Source organism: Pezoporus occidentalis, unplaced genomic scaffold, assembly GCF_034315485.1.
Source record: "Pezoporus occidentalis ecotype Australia unplaced genomic scaffold, CSIRO_AGI_Poc_V1 ctg104, whole genome shotgun sequence".
NCBI classification, from domain to species: Eukaryota; Metazoa; Chordata; class Aves; order Psittaciformes; family Psittacidae; genus Pezoporus; species Pezoporus occidentalis.
Window position 1 is genome coordinate 2,129,709 of NW_026912822.1, and position 26,028 is coordinate 2,155,736.

Genomic DNA, 26,028 nt, shown 5'->3' on the forward strand with positions numbered 1-26,028 from the left:
AAATGTCTTCATCACATAAGGGAAGCATGGACTTAAACACTGGGATGTATTACAGTTACATCCTTATCGGAGCAGAAGAAGTACATGACTGTTTCAGGTTTCCTTGTGGGCCAAGCAGCAGCAGGGTCATTCATGATGCAGAAGGGCACCCACAAAACCAGGGACTTGCACCAGCCTCTCACTTTGCTAGCAGTTTGCCCAAAGAGCTTTGGTATCTCTCTTTTGCAGGAGCCAATGGCTTGGCCAACCCGCGTGACTTCTTGGTGCCCGTCGCATGGTACGAGGACCGCCAAGTGCCGGGGGGTTACACGGTGATCAGCAAGTACCAGGGCAAGCTGTTTGCAGCCCAGCAGGTGAGGATGTGCTGGGGGAACAGGTAATGCTGAAGTGCAGCGACTGCCAGTGTGTGGCCTGGGGTATGCAGCTTGGTACCCTGCATGTAGTCTCAGGAGGTCCTGCCAGGTTAAGTGGAGCAGGATTTCACCTGATGGACCTTGGTTTGCTGGGACAAACATCTTCCCAGCTGAGGTGCCTCAGTGTGGAAAAAAAAAGTGCTTGTGAAGACTTGGTTGCCCAAAGACTCAGTGATGGTTTTTGCCTCACTCTTTCCATACTGTTTACAGTGATAGGGTAGGAGAGAGGAGCTGGGGCTGCTGTGACAAGCCAGGATTTCCTTACCAGAGAGCCAGTGCTGCAGCTGGCCTTGTTCAAGCACTGCCTGTGCACTCAAAAGATGTTAGAGAGCAAGCCCCAGCGGGAGGGCTGAGGTTCACCAAGTGGAAATTGTAAGGAAAACCACATCCTTGCAGTGCTGGGCTGTGCCTAAAGGGCTTCATGCTCCAGGCTGATCATGTACATCTCCCCAGCACGAATTAGGCAAAGAGCAGTGCCCTGCGTATGTGCAGCAAGTTGGAAGGCTGTATATGGTAACCCTTTGTCTTTTTGCTTTGGTAGGATTTCTCTCCCTTCAATGTTGTAGCCTGGCACGGGAACTACACACCATACAAATACCATCTGGAAAAATTCATGGTCATTAACTCTGTTGCTTTTGACCATGCGGTAAGTTCTGGAGCTGGGCAAGGCAAAGCGATGCTTTGTGGATACCATACCAGGCAAACCCCTCCTGAGCACAAAGGGCCTGTTAAAGTGCTCTAAGAAACCCAGGGAAATCTCTTCCACTGCTTTCCCTGGGCCCAAACCAAGCTCTTGCAGAGAAAGACAACCTCCTTTGTGGTACAAAAACATAACTGGAGGTTGGTCAGCTTCTTAAGCAGCTTTATGCAGCTTAGCGTAGAATTCCTGTGCCCAGGAGGAGGGCTGAATACTGAAGCCAACACACACTGTGCAATCAGCCAAAGGACTTTTGCTTCATGTTCTTGCCTTAATTTATTTCTGGCAATTGCACAGACTTCTTGCCCTGGTTTCTCTGCGCCCAGCACTGAAATTCATTGGAGGAGCTGGCAGCTTTCACTGCAACCATTTCTAGGTCTTACAGAAAATAACTAAAGCCAAAACTAATGTGAGCAGCTCTTCTAAAAAGGAAACCATCCCAGTGGGAGAGGTGCCTGCAGCGATGCCATCTCTTGGCACTGCTTCTGTAAGTGGGTGTGCAAGGAGACTGGAGCACTTCTAGTGAGAAAACCAACGGAAGGTATTGTATAAACTCCAGGAGAACCTGGCAGTAGAAGGATGGTTTGGGGATCAAAGCCCAGAACATCACTTTACTGGACTAGAGACTTCAGAAACCTTTGAAGCAAGGCCCAATTTCTCATCAAATTTCTTCTCCTTGATTGTAAATGAACAGGGCTTGTGGCTAAATGTCTCCAGTAGGATGTTCCTGTCCTCTGGAAACAGTGAGGAAGAGGTGCAATTTCATGGTAGGAGGAGTACTAAAGACTGCTCCTGGAGTTACAGTACCCATCTTGCAGGGCTGTCCCTCCCCTACATCTGTGTCGCTGGCTCCAAGGGTGTTTGGCCAGGGTGGGGAAGGCTCTCCAAAGCTGCTCAAAGGAATAACCATCCAGTCCCATCCCCCATGTTCAGAATGGGATGAAAATGCTGGGTGCTATCACAAATCTCACCCACACCACCAGCTGTAGGTTGCAAGAAGTGTTTAGGCAAGGGAGAAGCTGTATCAGGCAGGCTCTACTGGCTGGATGACCTGAACAGACAGCTGGGGGCCCTGCTCTGTTTCATGCCTTTTGCCTTGTGTTTTTCAGGATCCTTCTATTTTCACTGTCCTGACAGCCAAGTCGACCCGTCTTGGAGTGGCACTCGCTGACTTTGTCATATTCCCCCCGCGATGGGGGGTAGCTAACAACACCTTCCGGCCGCCGTACTACCACCGTACGTCTGCTCTTTGTTGCTTGTGCTTGACTACAGGACTGCAGAGACAGAAACAAGCCTTCACTGATTTGAGAGCGTGTGTAGGGAACAAGCAGTCTGATTTGTTGCCCTTGGCACCATTAGAGTCAGCTTCTAGGAGGCAGCCACTCCTCCCTGAAAAATGAACAAACCCAAAGATGTTCCTATTTAGAGCATCTCAGGAAAACTCAGAGGTGATAGACTGGTTGTGTCTGCATAGATAGATGCATGTGTACTCAAGGGGCTCCCATGGAGACTGGGTGCGTATTGAACTTGGCATTACACAAATTCATCAGCAACTGTCCTGTCATCCAGCCCTGAATTACTTAATCTCATTAGAGTACAGAGATAAAGGGGAATATGCTATCACAAGTGGTGAGAAGCAGAGAGATTTAGAGCTGCCCAAGCCCACATATAGGTCAGATCATTACAGTGAAGGAGTGAACTGGCTTTCCTGAGCCCTTCTTCACCACCTGCACAGTGATGAAGGTACCTCTGGCATTTAAGAAGCCAGAGGTCAGGAACTGGGCTCCTTCTCAAGCAGAAAGGTGGTTGATGTTTTGGGGATTTGGTTGCCATCACCAATGCTGTTTCTTTTTGGTGGCAGTTTTTGGTTCTATTTTGGCTGAGCATGGCCACATGTTGCATTGAATGGATAGTAGAAATCCAGTTCTACACAAAGGACTGCCCTTCAGGGTGGGGATGAAGCACCCTGCTCTGTGAGACTGAGGGGGAAAGCTCACCCATCCTGCATCCCTTCTGTCTGCCCATCTCAGAAGCTATCAAGGTCATACTGTGGTCACTTTGAAGTGCGGAGGGGCTTTCTGCACACTAAGCACAGTTTAATAGCCAGGTTCTCCTGCTACTTAGATATATTTCCAAGCATCTTGGGGGCTGGCAGAATTAGTGTCACTTGCAAGCATAGCAGGCAGCTGTGCAGCCATCGGAGTAAATCTCACAGGCAAAGTCCCGCCTCATCATTCTGCTTTCATTTGCAGTAATGAGTGTGACATGGAAACATGTCTCCCAACATGCTGGGATAGTGCCAAGTCACTTCTTGTTAGACCCTCGGAGGTGAGACATGCTGCGTGTTATCAGGATTAAGGTGCTGCTTATCAGCAGAGCTTTGCTAACCTTCCATGGATGCACTGTGAGCCATAACAACCATGAAGTTGTTCAACCTTGCTTTGTCTTTGGTAAAAGACAGATGAATTAACTCTCATTCTCTTCTCCATGTTGTGATCTAAGAGTACCCATGCAGAAAGCTACCGCAGCTGCTCACTCGACCACAGTACCTCAACCATAGGCTTGAGCACTAAATTACTGATGAGCAGGTTGGTTGTCTACTCTATCCCAGCCATGCAGCAGCAAAGCTTGAGTGGGTAAGGCAGCCATCAGTCTGCCAACAGTCAACAGTCAGACAACAGTCAATTATCAAGACACTGCACATGTTTGTTCCCTCTAAAATTAGTGCTGTGATGAAAATCTTGTACCATTAAGAGAGGGAGAACAAGACAGAGCAGCTCATTTTCTGTCTTGCATTACCTTTGCCCCAAGTATAAATACGGCAATGATGGGCCAAAAATATTCCCCCCAGACACTGCAACAATTTCACGTGCAAAGGTGGTGCAGCTCATAAATACTGACTTCTCTTGGTCACCCTTCTACCTCCTTGGAAGCTGTGAAGTACTCCTAGGGTCCTAGGATCACACATTGAAAAATGTTTGATGCAGTTTTTATCCTGTGGGCATACGTTGCACGTGTGTCTGCGAGAGTACTTGTGCAATTCTTTCAAGGCTGGACTTAGTATCTAATGGCCACTAAGGGATTCTAATGTCACAACATCCTGCTTGTAGAAGACAATGTGATTTCACCAATAGGGAATGGAGCACACCTAAGTTGTTGGGGATCATGCAGGAATGAACAAGAAACTGGACTCAGCTCATCTCTGAAGTCCCAGCCTTGTTTCCTACCCACCTGCCCATGCTTTCTAAGTGATGTTATGAGTCCTGTCACAGAAGCATTGGCAGTTCAGGTCTTGGGGCCTGTACGGCAGCCTGAATGCCAAGCATTAATGAAAAGCTTGTAACAAGCCAGTCTTAATGAGACACTGACAACTTGGGATGAAAATCAATGAATGTTTGCATACATATGCAGGCCAATTCTGCTTTGAGCTAAATTAGTTTTGTTGTTAAACATTTCAGACCTGGATTGTACTTACAAAGCAAACTAGTGGTTAAAAAGGGCTATAGATAACATAGCTACAGAAGCATGTCCTGGTTTTGCAAAAACTGACCACTAAGCAGAATGTTGCCATATTGTTTAGTCACATCAGGTCTGCTAAAGGTGAAAGGCAGTTGGGATGGCAGTTGTTACGGTATTTCACATGCAGGGAATATAACTCAGTGAGTACTGAATTATTTGATATAGCCATCGTCACCTAAGTTACTGGTTTCAGAGGGTATACTTATTCTTCCTCAGGGAAGGACAGCATTTGGCTCCTTGTCTCTGGTCATACAGTATCTCTTGAGAAACAGGTAACACAAAACAAAAGCATAAGGTACTGAAGGGGCTGGCTGGACTAGAGGGGGTGAAAGGGTATAAAACAAAATGATTCCATGCTTATATCCTGGGACAGCAGACCAGGCTCTCTTGCCAGACTGTTGGCCCTGCAGTTTGTGCCTGTAACACAGGGATGATTGTACAGACCTTCGTTTGCAGTACTTTAAGATATCTAATCCAAGTCTCTAAATAGCAGGTTACACTGTGCAGTCCATGTGCAGGTGTAGTACTTACATAGCTTGAGGTGGTAGGGAAAGTACAGGAGGAACCTTCATTAGGCAGCTGTATTTCTGAATCCAGATAATTAAGAGTGGAATAAAACCTGTACAGCTTTACAAGCATTGCCTGTAGGATCCCAGATGGCCTCATGTGGTACCCTGCTTAGGAACCTCCACTCCACCCAGCCCAGCTTAGCTTGTGGGTTTCAAAGTGCTAATAGCCCAGCTGTGATGCCTCCCAGACACGTTGTGTTGCAACCTCTTCTCTCTGCCTCCTGCAGGGAACTGCATGAGTGAATTCATGGGGCTCATCAAAGGCCACTATGAAGCAAAGGAGGAAGGTTTCCAGCCTGGAGGGGCCAGCTTGCACAGCATGATGACTCCTCACGGGCCGGACGCTGAGTGTTTTGAGAAGGCGAGCAAAGCCAAGCTGGAGCCTGAGAGGGTTGCAGAAGGGACCATGGTAAGGAGCCAGTGGAGCTAGTAAGATTTTGAGTACAGCATGGCAAGTACTTGGACAAAACTGCTGCAGCATTCAGCTCCCAGGAGCTCCCCTGGAGATATGGGATGGCAGCAGCTTTGCTCATCTGCCCACGTACATTGTTGCCTGAGCAGGAAGCTGGGACTTCTCATGCTGCTTCAGTTTTGTCTTAGGCTATGGACAAAGAAGTGAAACCCCTGACTGTCCTCCTTTCTCCACCCCCTAAAAACCTAACGATGATGATGAGTAGACCTTGAACTAGGGCTTTTGGAACAACCTGGCTTTCCTGGGCATGAAGGGAGTTTCAAAGTCACTCCTGGGATCTGGTTAATACCAGCATTGCAATGCCAGCTCCAAACAGCTTTCTCTCCCCAGGCTGAATCAAGCTGTTTGCGGTAGAGCAAAGCCACCCTGTCTGGATTTAAACTCCCGCTCCCTTGGCCTAACCTGCCTTCCCTCTTCCCAACAGGCCTTCATGTTCGAATCATCCCTCAGCCTTGCCATCACCAAATGGGGCCTCCAGACCTCCAAACGCCTAGATAAAAACTACTACAAGTGCTGGGAAGCTCTGAAAAGCCATTTTAACTCTAAGTGCAAGTAAAGAGAAGTACCTGTTGCTTGCAATAAGTGAGCGAAGGCAGGGAAATCCAGCATACCTACGTGGGGTGGCACGGTTGACTCCAGCACAGAATAGCATTTCCAGCAGCCACTGAGCCACGAAAATGATGATCCCTATTTAACTTGGGAAATGCAATAAAAAATGCACCATTATTCTTAACTTTCAAGTATCCCATTAAAGCTTTCCTGGTGACATGCTGAAGCTGAAGTATTTGCACAGCTCTCACCACACACAGTTGGTGTGAATGCTGTACCTTGTGTGGACACGAGGAGACGGCCAGCTCCCTCCACAGGGCCTCCTGAAAATGTGATGTGTGTTCCACAGGGAGCAGCTAGGGATCTACAAAGCATTTTATGCCGTCTGTAGGGTAGAACTTTACAGAGCTGAAGGCTCTACCATACCTAAGCCTCCTATTACAGCAGGCCACTTCAACCTGCTGATCTGTGGATAGCTGCCAAGGGAAGACTTTGATTGTCAGAAAAGTAGACTGCAAATTAGAAAAGGTGGGAGAATCCAAAACACTTCACTGCTGAGGGAAAGTTTCCTTTCCAATCCCACGCTCCAGCCATCCTTCAACATTGACTTGTTTGTCAGTACTTGTCAAATATCTCTCCCTACTCAAAGTTCTGATTTGCAGCACAGCAAATGTGAAAGGGCTTGTCTGGCCAGTCCAGGCATTTGTTCCTGGCACCCTGAAGAAAGCTCAAGTGCAGACAACATCACAAAGGACCTCAACATTCATTGTGGTATGCAAGCCTTATTCCCAGGTGGCAAGTTCCACAGGGTCAATGCAGAAAGTGAAGCCCCAAATACAGTGGGAACCAGGAGCACAGCCCAGGCACCCCAAACCTCACACCTACACTTTAGCACATACCCATGTAAACAGTTAATAAGCTTGGTGCCAGCAAGATCTATGTTTCTTACTTCCCAAGACAAACAATCCTCAGTTTTCCAAAAGAGAAAGAAAAACAGAGCTGCGACTCCTAACTTCAGTTATACCCATCATCAGTTTTGGATCTGCACCAGATCCTTGGCGGGGGGGAGTATCAGCTTTGAGCAAAGTATTATAATATAAAATCTACAGGGAGATGTTTACTCTAAAATAGCCAGTTCAGAAAAGAACATCCAGAAGAATCAATTTGCTGGAGAAGTTGATTTAATCAGACTGATCCAGGGCTAAATGAGGTCTGAAAATTTCACAGGCAGTGGGGAAAAGCTTGTTTCTTGTTTGGGACCTAAATTATCATCCAGTGACCTGCAGGCTCGAGTTTCTCTTGCTATGCATTCATCACTGAAGCAGACATGGGTGGTAACACATCAAGTCAAGGGTAAAATTCCACGAGGCACATTCACTCTCCTGTCTTCATCCTACATTTCTGAAGGGAAACTCCCCCCTCCTTCCTCTACACACTGCACCACTGCCTCAACCAACCCCACCTCCAGTAGCATCACACATTTGTTACTTGCAAGAAAAGCAGCTCGGAGAGTTCTGCAAAGAACAAGAGAGAAAAGTAGGGCAGCCTTTCCCCAAGCACCACACTCAAATCTGCAGGGACATAGCATCAGACACTTGCGATGGCAAAGGGAAGGGCTGTGGCAGGTGCCACAAGCATCAGTCCAAGGCTGGCCTAAACGACTAATGGCACTGCACTCATCTACAACCCATTCTGAACCATTTGCTCAGCTGGCCTGAAACAAATACAGCTGTGAGGGAGAGTTTACGTGTGTGGCAACTCAAGTTCCAATTAGCTGAGGAAACGGGTCCTGGGAGATCAAATTATTTTGTGGCAGCAGGAAGACAGTTAATTTAGCATGCTCAGACAAGCAATTACTTCTTTCCCTAAATACCACTTTCTCCATGCGCTGATGCCTCTCCGCACTGACCCACAGCAGAAACCTGTAATATCATTTGTGACAGTCTTTTAGAAGCTGTTCTGCAGAGAGAACAATCTGGGTTTGCTTTAGTTAAGTGAGCAGAAGAAAAAGCCACGAGGACAGATATAAGAGGGTTGCTGGGAACACACATGGGATTGCAAAAGCAGGCCATGGCCTTGTACAGCTGCTGCAAAACCTTAGTCCCAAGCTCCTCACAGTCTGAGCATCTGATGTGCCAGACAGGAAAGGGAAGAGCTGCAGCAGGAAACAAAGAAACAAAACCCCCTTTTTTTACTGTGAGGGTGACCAAGCACCAGCACAGGCTGTACAGAGAGGTTGCATAGTCTCCATCCTTGGAGATACTCAAAAGCCATTTGCACACGGTCCTGGGCAACCTACTTTAGGGGTCTCTCGTTAAGCAGGGTCTTGGACCAGGTAATGCCCAAAACGTCCCTTCCCACCTCAAGCATTTTGTGGTTACATGAAAAAACTCATCAACTCATTCTGATGGAGAGGGACTTCAAACAGCCAGTATCTACATCTTAATCATACAGCAAGGGACGTGGTAGAGCTGCTTTTGCTGACTTCACACAGGCTGCTTTCCCAGCAAACAGAGGGAAGGTTTCAACTTTTGCATCAGACTGAGATCTTGGCATTAACCTCAACATCTGAGAAGAAACCTGTGCAATGTCTAACGAATGATGGATGGTTGGATCATTGATAGCACCTACAGGCCATGTGAAAAGTCTGGATTAAAAATCTTTTCCTTGCATTCATGTTCCGGTACTTTGACAGTAACAATTCCAAAGCCCCTTCTACCAGTTGACTTAGGCAGAAACAACTTTTGTTCTTATAAAAAGAAGCAGAGAAGGCACCTTTGTGGGCACAAGGTTTAGCTATGCTTGGTTTTTTTAATCATGGCCCATTTTCAGGGATGAAATGGAATTCTTCTGTAGTGAATCAGTGTCAAAAATAAAAATCCTTATCATTACTTGTCTCCCACTCACAGGAATGACAGTGGAAATGCCAGTCACCTAGAGCATGACATCATCCAGCTTGTTATTTCCAAGTCTGCTATGATAATTTTATCCCAAAGTTTACTGCAAGAAAGACATGGTTTAGGCTTGCTTTTTATTAGGGAAAAGAAAAACTTATTAAGAGCAGTTAGGAAGGCTCCTGAAGTTACTAAAGATTACCACAGAACTTGCCTATTATCCGATTAGGGCAAACTACAGTTAAACTGATGCCAAGAATACATACCTAGTAAGCAACCAGCAGTTCTGTAGGAGCTGCTCTGGGCCTGCTTAATATTTCAGCTTGTGCTGCTCTGACAGCAGCAACTTCCACAGTTTAAGAGGCCTCTGTATGTAGACCAAAGGAGTACAGTGGTTTTGTTCAGGGCACTCTGTATCTATCTGTGTTAGATATACAGATCCTGCATTTCTGCACTTTCAGTAACTGTTATAGATGCAAGACAACCAACAAGCTGTTAAGATTTATTCTTATGAAGGAGAAACATCAGCAAGTAACAATACATCTTATTTTATTTATATGCCATCAGCAGCACTGCAGTTCCAGGAGCTTAAAATAAACTGAACGGTCGCTCGTATTTACCTTCCTTGATAAGCTTCTCTTTGTGATCCTGTGGAAGAAAGAACATTCATCAGCATCCTATTAAAGAAGTTAATCAACCTGGGATAAGAGAAAAGCAGTTCTAGTATTTCAGCATGGACTATAGGAAGATGGCATCATATGTGAGCTTAGGGGTCTTTTCCAGCCTAAATGATTCTATAAGCACAAACTTAACAGCTGATGAGGTTAAAAAGTGAAAAAGAACAAGGCATTTAGCTTCACCTAGCTTCTGAGCTACAGAAGACGTGCTCAGATTGACATCTCTGCAAATCCAGCCACTCTCACAGGCCAGCAGAGACCAATTCCTTCGAATGTATTTTTCACCTAACTAACTAGTTGTGTCGCAGGGAATTTATACATAGTCTTTACCTCCTCCTTCCGGCTGAGCAATCCAGTTACAAAGAGACTTTGTAGTAACTTGCCCAAATATACCTGTGTTAACATTCAGCCCATTTGTATCTCACCCTGCAGTCACAGACTTTGCTGACAAGTATTGTTACAGTACACAGACACTACAGATACTGTACTTTACACACCACCACAAAAAAACCCAAACATCAGTAAAGGAACTGGAATAATGGAAAACAATTTTTTCTTGGGACTAGATTGAAGAGTTCATCTTAAACATTCCCAGGCAATTATGGCTGGATTTCACCCACACAGGTTTATTGTCAAGCACTCACATGCTAAGCCACACTTGGTGGCTAAGCCCAGCTGTGGCTTCACATACAAAACCAAACCACCATGACAAAATACTGTGGAGATGCTGAAGTCTCAATAACATTTCTATCAACATGCTGTATTTCCTAAAACCTGCATTTTTGATCCATCCTAGCAAACAACGTTCCCTACAAATATTCTATTCATTTTAATTAATGTTTGTGCTTTTTGGTTTATGACTTGATCTAAAAATGCTACTTTTGTGCAAAAGAGTGAAATAGCCACAGATTCACTAGTGAACACAGCCACTGTCTGCCCATTACACAGCGTTTTCTTATGTATGTATATAGCTGAGTTTTTTCAGAATTGCTCAGATTCTGAAGTCTGCATTTCAGGAGTTAGACCAGAAGTGAGATAAACCTTAACATCTTAACCATGCTGCTGAGAGGAGGCACTGTAATCAGCACAAGTACTCCTCCCCATTTGCTTCATGAGTTTAGAGAAATGGTCAAGCATTTACAGAGACACTGAGAGGTCTGTTATCCATAAGCTCCCTATTTATTTATTTTAGAAAGCATAGCTACTGCATGTCAACAGCTGAAAATAATGGTATTTTACGATTAATTTGTACTGTCAGTGCTAGAGAGAGCTTTATTGTAGCAAAATATCTTAATCAGGGAAACTGTGGCCATACCCCAGGGTACAATAAAGGGCTCTCAGCACTACAGGACTTTGCAACCAGTTCTGAGGCTTTGAGACAGCAGGCTCAGTAGCAACCTTCCCTCCCTCATTACTTTAACGGTATTAATCATCCTCAGGTGCAAGAGGATTCCATCCATTCAGTCTCCAAGCAGATCCTCACTTTACACCGGGACGTTCACCAACGTTCCACATCGCCAACTCACCCTTTCAAACTTGAAGACAGCAGCCCAGAAGAGGAGAGGGCCTAGGCCAAAAACAAGCCCTAGGAAGGACGTCTTCGGTGTCGGGCGGAAGGTAGGGTACACATTGTGCGTCCGGGCGTAGACCCAGCGGGTCAGGGCAGGGTTTTCCTGGGTTGGAAACAAACCCCACAGTGAGGCCTCAGGGCCCCTGCTCACCTCCGCGCAGCCCCTTCCCCCGCCGCTGGGGCCTGCAAAGCCAGGCCGGGAAGGACACCAAGGTCACGGGGAGGACGGAGCAGCGCCTCGCCCTCACGGCACCATGCCCGGGACACCGGGCGCTGCGGACAAGCCCCGCGTTTCCCTGTCCCCGCGGCCCCGTCCCCACTCACGATGACTGGCGGACGGTTGGGGTTGTTCAGCTGCAGCTGGTACTGCCGCTTGAGCCGGGCGCGGATAGCTAAGCGCTCGGCCTCAGCACGGCGGCTCTCCGGCGGCACGTCGAAGGTGCTGCGGTCGAGCTCGGCCGGCAGCGAGACGAAGCGGTTGGGCCGGTAGCGCTCGGCGGCGCTCACAGGCGCCTCCGACGCCATCTTGGACACAGGGCGCCGGGAGAGACCCGCCTCTCCCCGCTCCGGCCTGCGCGGCCGACACCGCCCCCTGGCGGCCGGGGGTGCTGATCACCCCCTCAGCAGCGTCTGGGAAAGGGGGGGGCCGCCATGGGAGGTTGGTGCCTTCCTGACGCCAGGAGGTTAAGGGGCCGGGCCCCTCCGCTTTGGGAGGAGCAGGAGCTCCGAGGCAGAGCTGAGGTCTGTGAGGGGCGTTGTGCAGCCCTGGGGATAGCGGGGTGGTCATGGCTGTGATCTCTGTCACAGCCCTAAACCGTGCAAGCCGACACAAAATATTTGATCTCTCAGCTGGGCTGGTTCAGCCTGGAGAAGAGACGGCTCCTCAACGGGAGACCTTAGAGCAGCTCCCAGTGCTTCAAGGAAACCCGGAAAGGGACTCTGGACAAGGGCCTGTAGTGACAGGACGGGGGGAATGGCTTTAACCTGCCAGAGGGGAGGCTGAGATGAGCTCTTAGGCAGAAGCTCTTCCCTGTGAGGGTGCTGAGGCGCTGGTGCCCAGAGAAACTGTGGCTGCCCCATCCCTGGCAGTGTTCAAGGCCAGGTTGGACACAGGGGCTTGGAGCAACCTGGTCTAGTGGAAGGTGTCCCTGCCCGTGGCAGGGGGTTGGAACCGGATGAGCTTTGAGGTCCCTTCCAATCCAAACCAGTCTAGGATTCTGTGAAATCACCTCTTTGATGTGCTAACCAAGGCTGAGCTCATTGGATAAGCCACCAGAGGACCTTCAGGGTTACCGTGTGGTGGCTCAACACCCTGACAAACTGTACGGATAGGTTCAGAAATCATCCTTTGATGATGATCACGAGGTGAAGAAAGCCAGCTCTGGCCTTACGATTTTGGCTTTGGGATATTTCTGTCTCATCGGTATTAAGAGCTTTGTTCTCCAGAGATGTAAATCATAGATACCAGTTGTCTTTCTGAAACAAACTTGACAGTAAAACAAGTTTTCTGCTGTTTTTTTCTTCTTTCAGTATACAAAGCAATGACAGCAGCTATTCTGATTGGAACCAGGTAAGTTAATGGCTGTGTATATATAGTTATAGCCTCATTTACCCTGAGGTAACTCTACAGACTCGGGTAATGTTGGATGAGGGATTACAGCTTGCTCCTAAGCACACACAAAGTAATATTGCTGGTTTTATTTAAGATGCTGTGCTTTGGCACTGAATAATGGAGCAGAAGCTCTGCCTTGCATCTTATGATTTCACTTGTCTTTTACCTCAGCACTTGGAAAATAGGTAATCTCCTTTTGGTCTGAGCAGCTAACTGGGAGCTGGGGCTTTGTGACTTGTGTCTAGTTGGACATCCCTGAGCAAGACCGCCACAGCAGGAGGTGCTTTTCCCTCTCTTAAGTCCAAGCCCACAGTCCTCTCAGGAGCTCTTTCCTGGTGTTTCTCCAGTTTTTTCACCCTCATTTTCTTCACAAACAAGCAGCTGCAAATCCAAGTGAAAACCAAGCTGCTTCGTTCACAGTCAGCTCCCGCGGAAGTGCTTACATGCCCTGTTGCTTTGTTTCCCAGGGCTTTCGGCTTGGGATAGTAGGTCCTGTTGCACAGAACAGTTTACTTCTTCTCCCAGTTTCTGACCATTGGATTTAGTGTGATCTCTGTCTCCAGCTCCATGATTACCTCTCTCCCTAAGTGGCATGTGAAGAGCTACTTTAGCAGCACAGTACACATACCAGCAGCACTGCCATGTGGCTCTCCTGTGGTACTTCTATCTCTGAGGGTTCCCAAAGACTTGGCAGCCTGTGTTTCCCTGCATGTGCATGGCCTGCTTCTTTAAAAGCTGATCCTCCCTGCTCTTATTTCTTAATAAATGGCACATGCAGCATAGAAGCAGAGAGATTCCCGGCAGGAACAGGGGTACAGGTTGGATTCGTGTACTGGGAAGAGGTAGCTGCTCCGTGGGAGTCGGGTGATGTTCCCCTCTTTGCTCCATCGCAGAGTGGAACAGAAAACTCCTGTCCCTGCAGATCTCCCAAAGGACTTTGAAACAGCCCCAGTCTGCTGTGTCCTGAGATGTGTCTGTAATGGTGTGGGACAGTTCCTGTGGGAATGAGCAAAGATGCTCTTGTGGTGTTCAGCTCACAGGCCTGTTGCAGACTCCTTGCGATCTTACCTGTGCACATCCCGACTGTGCCTTCTCCCTGTCCCCGAAGCTCTCAGCTGTGAGTGTGCATGCTTGTCATGCAAATAGTGCTGAAATTAATTCTACTGGGAGCAAAGCAGAAGTTGCAAAGCTATATTACCATTAACAAGTAATGTGCTGTATTGGAAATTGAGCAACCAGCCACGATGCTGAAAACACCTTTGTATTTTGTCTCTAATTACTAACTCATCCTCCCTCCCAAAGGATCTAGTTCCTCACAGGGAGTCTTTTCTGGGAGATGGGATCACTTTTTTTATGGGGTAAGAAAATAACAAGATTGCTTCCAGAGAAGCATGTTCTCTGACACTCAAGCCTGTGCATTGCAGTCAGTTGTTTTCACTCCTCCAGAGGTGATTTTGTGCATTTTATTCATTTCATAACAGCCATATCTCTAACTTTAAAACACCATGATTTAGCAGAAGCCTGACACGCCAGTAGTCAGTGTCTAAACCTTGCATAAAGAGATGCAGGACAAAGACAGGAATACTGCTGTCGAGGCACTAGACTGAAATCAGTGTTTGTTTTTTTTCCCTGCTGGCAGGAGCTGCTGCACACACTGAGAAACATGGTGATAAACTGGACTCCCGGGCAGACCACCTGCGTCATCTGCTCCTTCTGGGCCATGCTATGGCAGGATGAATACAGCCTGGCTGCTACTGCAAACCACCTGTGAAACAAAAGGTTTTGAGAGAGCAGATAAGAGCCTTCTTATTCTTCTTTATGCCAGCCAGATCATGAAGCTCCTTGGACTCTTCTCCTGACTGCTAGTGTTGGCTTAAGACAAGCAGAAGGAATATAAAACAGGCATTAGTGAGAGTGTGGCCACTCTCACTAGGGCAACACAGATTTGAACTACAATAAGCTGGTCATAAAACCATGTCCTTGTGGGCTCCAACACTGAGACTTAAAAGGTAAGACCCCAAGTGTTTTTCTTCTTTTTAATCAGGACTGAAAGTTATTGAATGTTTTGGGGTTTTCAATATTGAATCAAATTGACCATTCTCATAGAAAAATGCCCTTGAATTTTATATCACCTGTTTTCTTTGTGAACAGCAGTCATCAAGATAGAACTAGTCAAGGAAATTAATCTTTGCCCAGAGCCCTGTGGCAGGATGGCCTTGACTGGCTGCCAGGCATCCACCCAGCTACTCTCTACCTCCTCTTCCTCAGAAGGATTGGGGTAGGGCAATGATAGGAAAAAGCTCATGGGATGAGACAAATACAAAGAAAAGCAAAACCTGCATACAGAAGCAAAACAAAAAGAGGAATTCATTCACTACATCCTATCAGCAGGCAGATGTCCAGCTACTTTATGGGAAGCAGGGCCTCAGTATATGTAGCAGTTGCTTGGGAAGACAAGTGACATCATCACAAATGTCCTCCCATCATCCTTTTTTTCCCTCAGCTTTTATTTCTGAGCATATGGGCATCATATGGTATAGGATACCCCTTTGGTTGTTTGGGTCAGCTGTCCCAGTTATCTCCCCTCCCAGCCTGTTGCCTATCTCCAGCCTGCAGAATATGGGGTGTTGGAAGGGAAGCCTTGACACTTTGCGAGAGCTGCTTGGCAATAGCTGAAACATTGGTGTGTTACTTATGCTACCCTAGCCACAGCTGCAAGGCTGGTGTGAAGAAGGTCAGCTCCATCCCAGCCAGACCCAGTACAAAGCCATTTTGAATACTGTCCTACACACCACTGGATTTCTGAGAGCATTCCCATCAAAATTACTCTGAGATCAGGCACACTTTGGTTGAAGCTGCAAATAACTTCCACCTTGAGTTTAAAGTAACCCAAGATCCTGACCTTCAGTTTAGACTTGTATGATTTTGTGGGTGACTTTTCAGTCATGCACCAAAATATACACTGGCTGGATTGGTTTGGCTGTATACACAAGGTCCACAAAGTCACATCTTTTCAGAGTGGCCATGTTAAGTGACTGTGCTTTAAGTGAATCAAAGGAAAAATTACCTAAATCACAGACCTGTCTACCTATCTCTGAGGTTATTGTGCATGATGCTTTCAGAAGACAAAGGTTAAATGTGCTCTCATCTTGAAAAATAGTTGTGTCTGTCAAACTTGTGCTGAGTGCTTGTGGTTGCCATGTTTGCATCAGTTGTCAGGATGGCCCAATTGTTGCTGGGCTCTGTTTTGAATTCTCACTGACCTTTTGCAAAGAAAGCAAGCTGGAAAACAAGGGAGAAGCTGACAAGATCATTCACATCATAAGGAGGTTTCTGAACAGAGGTCTCTTACTTCTAATTCCCACATGTAATGGGCAAGAAGGGTCATTTCAAGTGTATGAATACTGATGTGTGTGCTGCTGACCTTCTTCTGAGGTGAATCAGTAGCCGTCATTCATCTGCATACATACATTCATGGTAAAAATACAGAAGGGGAGCAGTGTGAAAGGTATAAGGACAAGTTTATTGGCTCAGAACAAGCATGTCTAAATGCAGCACATAGCTATGTTAATATTGTCCAGATACATGTCATTCATTTTGTGTTGAGAACTGAAGTCCTCAGTATCTCTATCTTACAGTTGTTTAAAGGAAGCCTGGCACACAAAGGAAGGAGTTAGCATGGTTAGGGGAGTTATGAATAGTCCAATCATTATTTCAGCCAACAGGCCACCCATAAATGTGTATCAAATGTTGAGCTCAGCAGGAGTTAGTTACAAAACTAGGACACTTAATGAGTCATAAAGTGCCAGGAATAATGAGAGATGGCATTAAACAAACCATTTCTGCCTCTCCTGGGCTTGTCCAGAGATGGTGAAGAAGGCTTCTGCTGTTTCAGCTTTTCCTGCTAAAATCATATTTTTGACTTGCACTGAATGATAGCTGTGGCTGAACTGCCCTAGCTAGGGAGCTGGTGCTGCCTGGGAGGCTCTAGTGGGAGAAGAGAAACTGGCAGTGAGCATCTTTTCTCTACTCCTTTGCAAGTCATTGATTGGAGCATTCTGTAATATCATTTTCTTAGCTCCTCGCAGGAGAGCCTATTAAAAGTCACATAACATTGAAGAGTGGGAGGGAAAGAGGTCTTAGAATAAAGTATGGTGGTATAAAGAATATCTGAGGGTAAATCCTGTTATGGCTAAGTGTTAGAAGTGCTTTACCAGCTAAGGGGTAAGGCTGTTCTCAGGCTTCCCCTCACAATGGCTATCAGGAACTAGAGTACAGCAGCAAGCTGTCATTGCCCTGACCAGCCTCCTCTGGACCTCCATCACCCACTGGCCCTGGAGCAACACTGAAGCTCAGCCCCTTGGCCTTAGCTGTGTCAAGTGTGTGCTGTGTCTAGCCTTGGACTGCAGTGGCTCAAGTTCCAGGCTTGACCTCAGACCTTCCTTGTCACTTTGCCCTTGCTTGGACATCACTGGACTCTGGCTGAAGGTGGTTATTGCCACTGGACCTGCCCTGATGACCTTGTTTGGCTCCCAGTTTATTTTCCTTGCCATCCCTGGACTGCACTGTCATGAAGCTCTGCTCAACCTCATGACCATAGAGAGTGTACGTGGCAGCAAGAGTGGACTCACATCGATGCCAATAAAAATTCAAAAAGCAGCTGCTAACAAAGTCAGTGAGAGAAAACTCAAGCTTCCTCTCACGCAGGATAAGGGGAGGCACCTTTTCTGGGCTGCTGCTCCCGATGCAGATTACTGCCAGCAGCTGATGTTTCTGTTCTCCCCATTTCTCCCCAGGTGTTTTGCTCTGCCCGCAAAAGAATGGATTGATCTGCCTCAGTCAGTTTGAGTACTGGAAAAGTAGTGGTGCCCACTGTAAACACTGCCTGCATCTCTGACACAAAGGAGGGAGTGAGTACTCCTACCCTAAAACATGTATAAGAGGCTGTTAGCCATTCCCTGGAGATCCTGTCTTTCCTCATGGGCTGTGGAAAGAGTCTAGTTTAGCCCAGATACTTCCCACTCCCTGGAGTATCCAATATGGGACAGAGTGCTGTGGCTCATGTAGCCTGGGGCCAAATGTTACACAGCCTTTATTGTACCTGGAGGATGCTCCTGTAAGTTCTGCCCAGACCCATGGGTGAAATCCTGGACTTGATGATAGCAAAGGAGAGCCCTACAAAAAAAAATGGCTCAGGCCCACAAAGCTGTCAGATTCCCTGCAACGCTTTACTTGAAGTTACCACCTCAGTTTGAGAGAATTTCCTTTCACAAACAAAATCAGAGTGTGAGGAAAAGGCTACTGTGCAAAAATCCATCTAGAAGTGGCCACTGAGACTATAAACCCCAGCAGAAAAGGTTATGGGGTTTACAGTATATGGGTATACTATAAACCCCAGCAGAAAAGGTTATGGGGTTTACAGTATATGGGTATACTATAAACCCCAACAGAAAAGGTATATGGGGTTTATGAAGAAATACAGGGCCTCAACAGCTGCTATGGTGTCAAGGACTTTGCATGTCCTGGTGGGGTGCACTCATGAATACAGTCTTGGAGGAAGCCTCACGTTTGTGGAATCATCCAGCCCAAACTTCTCCACAGCCCAAAATTCATTTTTAACTGGAAAAGGAGCAGGACTTTGTAGACAGTAACTCTTTAAGAAGTCACAAATTTCTCCTTTGTACAGGAAGATACTCAAGCCCTGCTTGGGGGAAAAAAAAAACTACCAACCCAGCCTGAAATCTGATAGATCAGTCTTGAAGGAGAGGCAGCTTCATTGTACAGCTACATAGAAAAAGGTACTCACTTTGCTTTATGTGTTTTATTAGAAGTCTGGAGCTTAAATTCTAAAGGAAGTCTGGGAACACACTGTGAAGCAGACCATCAGTATGAATAAAATATGGTAGCAGGAACATGTGAACTTAGTGTGACTGTTTGGCAATCTCTGTATCACAGTGGGGGAGTGCTTAGTTGTGGCAATGCAGAGTGTGGTGGGGTATTATTGCTCAAATCAAAGACAGAATACAAATGAGGCTGTTGCTGCAGAATGCCAGCCAGTGGGAAAGATACATGGGTCCAGGTCCAGCCAGGGTATTTCAGTGTTTAAAAAAGGAGATGGCAATACTAAAGCCTTAAACTTGTGACCTATAGAGGTAGGATGGCAGAGCAGCTCTTTCCTGGGTTCCCGTTATCATTGTATAAGTCAGGAACTTTAAAGAAGAAATAGAATAGCCCTTAGCATTGCTGAACCCTGTATCCATCAGGCTTCATCTGTCCTGTTGGGGAGACAGGGTGATGCAGCTGCCAAGGTTAAAAATTGCCTCCCATCTTAGCAGAGAGGTATGCTCTTTGGATAAAACGCTTCTGTTTACAAGGCATGTCCCCTTAATCCAGCCACTGTAGCTGTGATTTGTGACCCCTAAAGGAAAGAATTCTATCTCTGGTGTGGTCCTTGTAGGGCCCTTTACATACAGTGCTCCCCTGCTCTCCTGCTGCCCCTCACTCCATCCCCTTCTGTGTGTCTACTTGCCCCATACTCACTTGCAGATGGTTTTGCCTAATCCAAACCTCTCCTCCCAGACTCCCACTGCTGTGGAGGGACTTTTTACCCCACGAAATAACTTCAGCTTCCTCTGCCTCATTCACTTGCTGCTTAGTCTTTTCCCTGCTTTCTCCTGATGATAACTCACTCACCTTTTTCCAAGCATCTTCACAAAAAGATCCAGTCGTGGGGGCAGCCACTTGCAAAATGCTTAGCAGATGGCAACTGCTAACCTTGTAGCACTCTGCTCCCTGTTTCCTTTTGTCTTCTCTGTGTCAAGCAATCTGTACACAGCACATTGGCAGCCGGAACATTCATGTTCTTCCTAATTCGCCTTCATTTACTTTGGAGTCTTCTGTGGCCTGAAGCCAAGGGAAGCACAAGCAGTTGTCATACTGCTTGGTGGTTCTCCTCAGTGCATGAGGGCCAGTCAAACTCGATTTCTGCAAGCAGCCTTTTAGTTTTACAGACCAGTGTCATGGTAAATGCAGTGGAGAAGGACCATTTCTGTACAGGTGCCTTGCATGGCTAATCTTTCCTTTCTTTGTGTCATTGAACCATCAGGAGTGAGTTCGTCTTTGCTCAGGCACAAGCATGGTATCCCCACCTTCTGTTGTTGTGTTAGTCTTGCTGCAAGCTGCTCCAGGGAGGCAGCTCCCTCTTGCTCATGACATGGTCCCCCAGTTACTGCAGTGACTGGAGCTGCCTGCAGAACATGGCCACAAACTGAATGAGTCCAAGAGACATTGCAAAGACTAGTGCTGTTATGTCTGTATCAGTCTTTCAGAGCTGGCTGGGGTGCCTCTTCTACCCGACCCATTAATAGGGAGGGTGCATTTCTCCATAATTTCCATGGGGACTGAACACATCCCATCATCTGAAGGAGCAAGGGCAGTGACTCACCCCTCAACGTGCCTAATTTTTTCCAGGATAGTCCTTCACACCAAGGACGGAGTGAGTCTGGGATATACCCATGGGAGAAGGTAATATGCCAAGATCTGCTTGTCTCAAATATAAATGAAAATTTGAAATATGATAAATCACTCACTCTGTCCAAAGTCAAAGCCAACAAAGTGAAAATGCTTTTCCTTTACAGTTGTGTAACTCCTCAGCACAGAGCAAGACCCCATTTCCCATCCTTTTGCTTCACCCTGTGGAATTACGTGGACTCCTTGACCCTTCACTGTAGAAAGAACTAGGACAAAGCAGGAAAACTGAGCCCCTAATCCTGTGCATTTTTTAAGATCAGTGAAACTATGAAGCTTTGGTTTCCTTGTTCTTAGACATGAATTTTACAGATGGGTCACAGGTGAGATCTGTTCCAGACAGCAGTGCTGCCTGCCCTTTTGGAAGGCAATGATGGCAAAGGTCTTTCTTGCCTGCAGAGCAGTCTCAGAACAGAGTTACCTCTGGCTGTACCCTCCCAGCTCTGATAGCAGTCAAGCAAATAGCTTCAGTTGACAGTTTATGGACTTTTATAATATTTTCTCACAGTACAATCTCTTCCAAATACCAGCATCTCTGTCTTTTCTGAGCAGACCTATATTGCATCTGGCACCAGCTTTATTAAACGTTGGATAAACCTGTCCAGTGGCTACATCTAGATTTGTTTGGGATAAATTGTTCTGACTTGCTGATCATGTAACATACTGCTCATAGACACTTCTTACATGCCCTGTGTGTAGTGCACAGGTACACAACTGCAAGATGTGATACTGTGGTGAGAGGTCTCCTCTCTGGGACCTCTTGGAGGGAGAAGCTGACACTCAAGTGTGTTATCTTGACCTTGTTCAGAAGCAAATGAGCAAAAGTGTTTCTTGGACTTAGAGTCTAGACAGCCACAGCTTTGATTGGTACTGAGTTTAAGCAGTTTCCTACAGAGAGAACTGGCCATTGCCTGTGGCTCTGAGGCCCTGGGGCAAAGCATGCAGCTCAGCTTCCTTCAGGAGGATATCCCTAGCAGTTTCAAGCTGCTGATGTTATCACTGGTTTATCCTTGCCTGATACCTTATTCTTGGAGGAAAGAAAAAGTCAGGGCTTGTGTGAGATCTCCCTTAGGCAGAACGTTACTTGATGAAAGCATAGATATTTCAAGATGACTTCTTCTGGCAAAGGATTATTTTATTGCTTGAGAGTTGCTTGTTGTTTGTATGCTGTGAAAGGCCAGGATGTGACAAAGAAGGGGTGGTCATTAGTCCAGGGGCAGAAGTGAATCACCAGCTCCACAGTTGGGATTGCCTGTGTGACACTGCTTACACCCTCCTGCTTTTATGGCCTGACCCTGTCTGAGGAACTGAGGTTTTTGGATCCAGGACTTCTGAAGGAATCATCAGTATTTCCTAGCACTGCGGGGTACTGCTGAAGGCATGGTAGGATAATGGTGATGGTGATCAAAATACTCATGAAAACAGTCTGACAGAGTTTTCCCCAACAACCGCTTTCACAGCTTTTCTGGTTAGATGCAACATTTCAGTTTTGTTTGGCAGAAACAGATGCACCCTCTCGCCCTTCTATTAAAGAAACAGTTTTGCTTGTTTATTTTTCACCTCCCTTTTTCCTCCTTATCCCAGTTGCTAATGAAAACAGTGGAGTAAAGATAGAAAAGTGAGAGAAGAAAAAAAAAACTATTCAGGTTTTGTTATTTTGAATAAAATTTTCCCACCAAACCCAGAAATATCATCGTTCTCCAGGCTTCCTCAAATCAATTCCTGCTCCACTGGTGTCCCTGAGGGCAGCACAGGCAGACTAGCATGAGCAACCCAGAAGTTGTTGGCTCCTGACAGTATCCCTGGCTGTTTAGAACTGCAGAAAAGCAATGGTATACAGAAAATCCCATTGATGTTCTTAAGAATTATCCATAACTGGTGTTTCACTTTACAAGGTAACTTTAGGTGAGGATCAAAGCTTCCTGACACTCTCCATGTGCTGGTCTGGTAGGTGTGCTGCAGTCTGGCCAGGTTTGCTGGAGCCTGCTTCAGGAGGATTCTTACTGATGTGAAGCTTCAGCTGCCTTTCCTGAGCTGAAATCAGTGGAGCTCTGCAGAAAGCAGGAGGTGAATAGCAGTGATGCAGCAAAACTGTTATTTAGGAAAGGAGATCTTTTCTGCCAAGGTTCATACTGCCCTGCAGAGACAAAGAAAGTCAAAACAAGCTCTGAACTCCTAGAGGTGGTATTAAACATCTTGTAGATAAAATATTGTTCTTTATTAAGCTCTAGAATAGAGCTTCCATTAGGTAGTCAAGAAGTATGCACAGCCGAGGGGAGGGAGGTTTGAGCAATGTAGTCCCAAACTAGTGTAATAGTGGAAGGGTTCAAAAAGGAAAGGATCTAGGGTCTAATTCAAGACTTAATGTATGTTTTCCAGACATGTCTCAGCTGCAGCAGTAAAAGCAGTAAGGATCAATAGTGGTTCTGACTGCTATGCTGGGTTTCAGCTCAACGAAAAATTCCTAGAGAGAAAAAAATGTAGGTTTCACAGTATCACAGTATGCTAGAGATTGGAAGGGACCTCGAAAGATCATCTAGTCCAATCCCCCTGCCGGAGCAGGAACACCTAGATAGTGTTACACAGGAATGTGTCCAGGCGGGTTTTGAATGTCTCCAGGGAAGGAGACTCCACAACCTCCCTGGGCAGCCTGTTCCAGTGTTCCGTCACCCTCACTGAGAAGAAGTTCCTTCTCAAGTTTAAGTGGAACCTCTTGTGTTCCAGTTTGTACCCATTACCCCTTGTCCTATCATTGTTTGCCACTGAGTAGAGCCTGGCTCCATCCTCGTGACACTCCCCCTTTATATATTTATATACACTTATAAGGTCACCCCTCAGTCTCCTCCAAACTATAGAGACCCAGCTCCCTCAGTCTTTCCTCATAAGGGAGATGCTCCACTCCCCTAATCATCTTTGTTGCCCTTCGCTGGACTCTCTCCAGCAGCTCCCTGTCCTTGAACTGAGGGGCCCAGAACTGGACACAATATTCCAGATGGGGTCTCACCAGGGCAGAGTAGAGGGGAAGGAGGACCTCTCTCGACCTATATGCCTGTTTTGCATGGATTTTGTTCATATGGGTGCAAAAAGGCAGTTATTTATAACTCTATCCATATTTGTATCTGAGCAATTGTATTCCTCATTATCAAAATTAGTAATAACTAAAGATAAACAAAATCTTTATTGCTCAAACCAAGCCAAGGGTTTCACTGATTTAGTTTTTGTTTCTTCTGACTTCTAATATTTAAAAACAAGATTTCATTATTGTAATCAGCAAAATCATCCAAAACCTGACAATGCCACTGTTGGAGACCAGGCATGTGTGTCTTATGAGGAACAGCAGTTTGCCAGCACTTCACTACCTGAAGTGGATTTGCATAAATTCTTTAAACACTCATCAGTGAGAAATACAGCTGGGAAATTAGCCCTTAGTCCTCACAGAACATCAGCTAGCCCATGCATTCCTTAGTGAAAAGGTGGCTAGCTTTGCTGCAAGCTAAAGTCTTCTATTTTACAATGGCTTTTGGAAAGCCCCACAGTAAACTGAGTAGGACTGAGCCTCAGGCTAGTGCAAGTGCAACCATGCACAGTGTTTCTTCTTTGTTTTCTGTCAGTATTCCTGAACTCATCTTACTCTGACTTCCCAAAGGCATCACTAACATCCTATATTTTAGTCTATATTTTATTTATGGTAAAAAAAAAAGGAAAAAGATGAAAATGGTTCAAATCTGTGGTTGCTCTGGTTGGATTTCCATTGTCACCTCAAAGCAGAGGGTATGCTGGTCGTCACACTGTGCTGGCAGTGCCAGCGGAAGAAGAAATAAAGTAAAACCTGCTGTTCACTAACTGGCCTTTGCAGAAAATGCTCCCTGTCCTGTTACTCTCTGCCGTGTTTGTGTGGCTCTGAAATGGCAGTGAAGGAGGAGTGAGCATCTGGTTCAGTATCCAGCTTGCTTCCCACATGCAGGTCAAGCAGCAGCAAGCCTCACCTACCTATGCCGAGTCTGATGATGGGATGTTATTCCTGAGGGATGAGGCAGAGGGTTATGACTTCCAGCAGAAAAGAAGCTGCCAGGTGCTCAGTGCTGTGTTCTAAGTACAAGCTTATTTCCAAGAGTTTTGAGGGACAAAAGGGGGAACCCACTGCCTTTATGCTTTATGCTTCATCTGTTTGTGCTTCATCCTGTTTTAACAAGGCTTTTCAGACTTAGGGTGGCATATCTTCTTTGCCTCAGAAAGAGACAGTACAGGCTTGCACAGCTTGTCCTGTGGCACCAGGAGGTATCACTGACCCCAAGGCAGGGCTCTGCTCGCTGCACAAACCTGTGGCACAGTGAAGCAGGAGACACTGCATGTTGGTGGAGCTGATCCCAGGTGGGGTCCAGGTAGGACTGAGCCATATTGGATGCTCTCGCAAGCCATGTGAAGTGGCAGCTAGCTGCCTTCCCCTTCGTCTCTGTAGAAGTTCTCTGCTACTTTCTTCTTCTCAGACAGAGCTTTAGGTCCCGCCAAGAGGCTGAAAAGCAGGTATAGGGAGAAGTGAGAGAAAATGGACATCAAACTCCTCCCGCAAACAATCCTCGTGCCCTTGCTGGCTGATGCGTCCCCTGGCAGGGAAGGGAGCCGTGCCCTCTGGTGGCAAAACAGGGGAGAAATAAGTTTCAAACTCTTCCCAGTCTCCAGTACAAGGGCACGAGGGCAGGATCACCCTCACCCCTGCCAGAATCTTTGGCCTCCAGTTAGCCTTGTACTGCCCTTGAAATTCAAGCTGCTCCTGTGTGAGGTGCGCCTCCCCACTGCTCAGCAGGTCAGGTTCCCTTCTTCTTGCCTGTCCTGGGCAGGCTGTCACTCAGCCAGGACGGCGCATTTTGGAGCAGTCCTCATTGAGAGCACCCCCCGCTGCCCAGCACGGCTGTTGCAGCTCTGGGGTACGCAGGACTTGAGTACTTCGCCATCGGCTCTGTCTCTCAGAGCTTGAAAGCAACTCCGTCACACAGCACAGTTAGGAAGCTTTTAATAGTTCACACTGAAAGGTTAAGTTGATTCAGATTCAGATGTGGGCAAAAAGCAAGCAGAAGTGTTTTGCTGCTTGCAGGAAGAGCCCAGACCAAACGAATTTTGGTAACACCACCTGTAATTAGGGCGAATGAGCTGTTTATTAAACTGTGAAGGTTTTGTTTCCTATGCATCATGTCTTTATGCTGCCAGAGCAATCTTTTGCACAGTGGCCACATGGTTCTTTGCATGGGGTACCCATCCCACATGGGACTGTGGCTTCATATCTTTCTGGGTACCTTCCTTTTATCCTCATTTACTTCTTTGGGTGTGAATTGCAAGTTCCTGAAGAAAGAGTTTCTTACAGTTGTTTTTCACCTAAGCATTGTTACGTGAGCTACCTCAGCACAGCATCTGAATGTTGCTTGGGCAGTTGACCATCCCCTTCCACCATGCTGCAGATGCAGCATGGCACAGGACAGGCAAGAGCCAATGTGGTTGCATCTGCTCCTGATGACATGATCTTGTGACCCAAGT

At 46.6% G+C, this 26,028-nt stretch overlaps 2 protein-coding genes across 4 annotated transcripts in view; one reads left to right on the forward strand and one right to left on the reverse strand.

The window, feature by feature from the left end:
- Positions 1-6,403, forward strand: part of HGD (homogentisate 1,2-dioxygenase) — a 339,522-nt gene extending 333,119 nt beyond the window's left edge. For all 3 annotated transcript variants that reach the window (XM_062618844.1, XM_062618825.1, XM_062618834.1), the window contains 5 exons: positions 229-353; positions 955-1,059; positions 2,220-2,346; positions 5,426-5,607; positions 6,095-6,403. In XM_062618844.1, coding sequence (XP_062474828.1) covers positions 229-353; positions 955-1,059; positions 2,220-2,346; positions 5,426-5,607; positions 6,095-6,226 — 671 coding nt within the window. In that variant the 3' untranslated portion in view covers positions 6,227-6,403. The remainder of the gene's footprint in view (positions 1-228; positions 354-954; positions 1,060-2,219; positions 2,347-5,425; positions 5,608-6,094) is intronic.
- A 3,242-nt stretch (positions 6,404-9,645) lies between these two features.
- NDUFB4 (NADH:ubiquinone oxidoreductase subunit B4) lies at positions 9,646-11,902 on the reverse strand. Its single transcript, XM_062618956.1, has 3 exons — positions 11,685-11,902; positions 11,317-11,463; positions 9,646-9,761 (listed from the first exon to the last, which is right to left on the reverse strand). Exons 1-3 carry the CDS (start codon positions 11,883-11,885, stop codon positions 9,702-9,704), a joined length of 408 nt encoding a protein of 135 aa, XP_062474940.1. The 5' UTR covers positions 11,886-11,902; the 3' UTR covers positions 9,646-9,701.
- Between the last annotated feature and the right edge of the window lie 14,126 nt (positions 11,903-26,028).

Excerpts from the sequence above, each read along its gene's own strand:
- NDUFB4 (XM_062618956.1), bottom strand. The coding sequence starts at position 11,885 with ATGGCGTCGGAGGCGCCTGTGAGCGCCGCCGAGCGCTACCGGCCCAAC. Across the intron at positions 11,464-11,684 it reads CCAACCGTCCGCCAGTCATC|GAAAACCCTGCCCTGACCCG; the intron begins GTGAGTGGGGAC and ends TTTCCAACCCAG. Across the intron at positions 9,762-11,316 it reads CTGTCTTCAAGTTTGAAAGG|GATCACAAAGAGAAGCTTAT; the intron begins GTGAGTTGGCGA and ends TTTCTTCCACAG.